The 1,539-nt window shown below is 39.0% G+C and overlaps 1 protein-coding gene across 1 annotated transcript; it reads right to left on the reverse strand.

Moving 5' to 3' along the window:
* Window positions 1–420: 420 nt before the first annotated feature.
* LOC114747255 (uncharacterized) lies at window positions 421–1,334 on the reverse strand. Its single transcript, XM_028935553.1, has 2 exons — window positions 649–1,334; window positions 421–545 (listed from the first exon to the last, which is right to left on the reverse strand). The coding sequence occupies exon 1, from the start codon at window positions 1,277–1,279 to the stop codon at window positions 668–670; it is 612 nt and encodes a 203-aa protein (XP_028791386.1). The 5' UTR covers window positions 1,280–1,334; the 3' UTR covers window positions 421–545; window positions 649–667.
* Window positions 1,335–1,539: the final 205 nt, after the last annotated feature.

The raw sequence follows: 1,539 nt of genomic DNA on the forward strand, positions 1-1,539 counted from the left end.
TATATGTTTAATATTTGTTTATCCAACTAAATTAGATCAAGAGAATTTTAAAGTGCTAATAATAGCTTTTGTTACAGAATAAATAATTTATAAAAATTCCACATGCCCGCCATGATGAGGACACAATATAATACTAAATATCTGAGTCTCTTTTTTTCTCTGGCTAAAAAAATATCAAAGTCTTTTCATTAAAAATCCATCGAAATCATCATTTGAAATTTATAATATTAAACCTTTTTTTAATGATTTTCGTAATCTTATGAGTTATAATTTGCGACTTCGTCTCCAGATAGTTTTCACATTAAAGAGTCTCGCATACATTCGAAACCTAGAATGTTCTTTTACAGATAAAAAACAAATTAAAGAAGAAATCAATCTGGACTTGAGCCTAAAATTTGACGGATGGAGGATCCAGTGAAGGAAAACAAAATGAAAGAAAGTTTTATTAGCAAAAACAGTGCAAAAGTACAACCAAGTGCCAAGAGAACACGAAGCCAATTGGCGGATACTTGGATCAATCATCAGCTATCACAAGTTCGTCACACCTAAAAGAGTAATCCAAACAACTCAAGGATTACGATCAATATAAAAATGCCACTACGTAAATTATATACATACATATGTACATATGTATATCATGTACCCGACCTGGATCTATCAAAAACCTTTAATCCAGTAAGCTTTCAGCTAGAGCAGTAAACAGTGGAGTTGGATTCCCGAATAGAACTGATATTATAACGCTGAAACCTATCTTCGCCAGTTTGATCAGTCCACGAGTGAAAGATGATCTTGACGAGCCTCTTCTTGCCAAGGCCAAAGAACTTTTGGCTGACGTGATCGAGCTCGAGCTTGCAGTCTCATCTATGGACAAGTTTCTTCCTCCTGGAGACGAAGAAGAAGAAGAGGGACCAACATTGAAATAGCCATTTTCCCAGTTATCCAGAATCAATTTCTTCACACAACAGACATGGTAACAATAGTTTCCGCAAGAAGACACGTAGGACCACCCTCTGAACGACCCTTTGCTCGGTACTTTTAAATCCTTCCTCTCACATTTCACACACTTGGAGGGCATTTTGTCCTTAAGAATCAGCGTCATCCTATTATAAGGATCGGACATGGTGCTCTTAAGGTTCATGCAACAAGGGTGCAAGTCAAGCTTGTGTTTATACTGATCATGATACACAAACCCTTTAACGTCCCTCCCGCAAGCGTCGCACAATCGGCGGTTCGGTCCGCCGGGAGGTTCCCAGAGAAACTGGAATCTGCAGCTACCCATGAATGGATGGGTTCTGGATTGGTCCGTAGGGCGAGCCTTGAAACAGTCCTCGTGTAGAACAAAGGGACAATCCATTTCACACTTGTACCTAGGGCCAAACCCTAGTTCTTTGCATCCACTGCATTCAAATGGGTTTGCTTCGTCTCGATCCATCCTCATTGGGTGGTCATGCCATGGGTGATTCATTGTCTCTACGAAATCACTTTCTATTTGATAATAAGCTTCTACGTTGATACTTCCATTTGGTTCTTGATCGATGA

Source organism: Neltuma alba, unplaced genomic scaffold (genome assembly GCF_004799145.2).
Source record: "Neltuma alba isolate B1F8T4 unplaced genomic scaffold, ASM479914v2 tig00005273_pilon, whole genome shotgun sequence".
NCBI classification, from domain to species: Eukaryota; Viridiplantae; Streptophyta; class Magnoliopsida; order Fabales; family Fabaceae; genus Neltuma; species Neltuma alba.

Excerpts from the sequence above, each read along its gene's own strand:
- LOC114747255 (XM_028935553.1), bottom strand. The coding sequence starts at position 1,279 with ATGGGTAGCTGCAGATTCCAGTTTCTCTGGGAACCTCCCGGCGGACCG.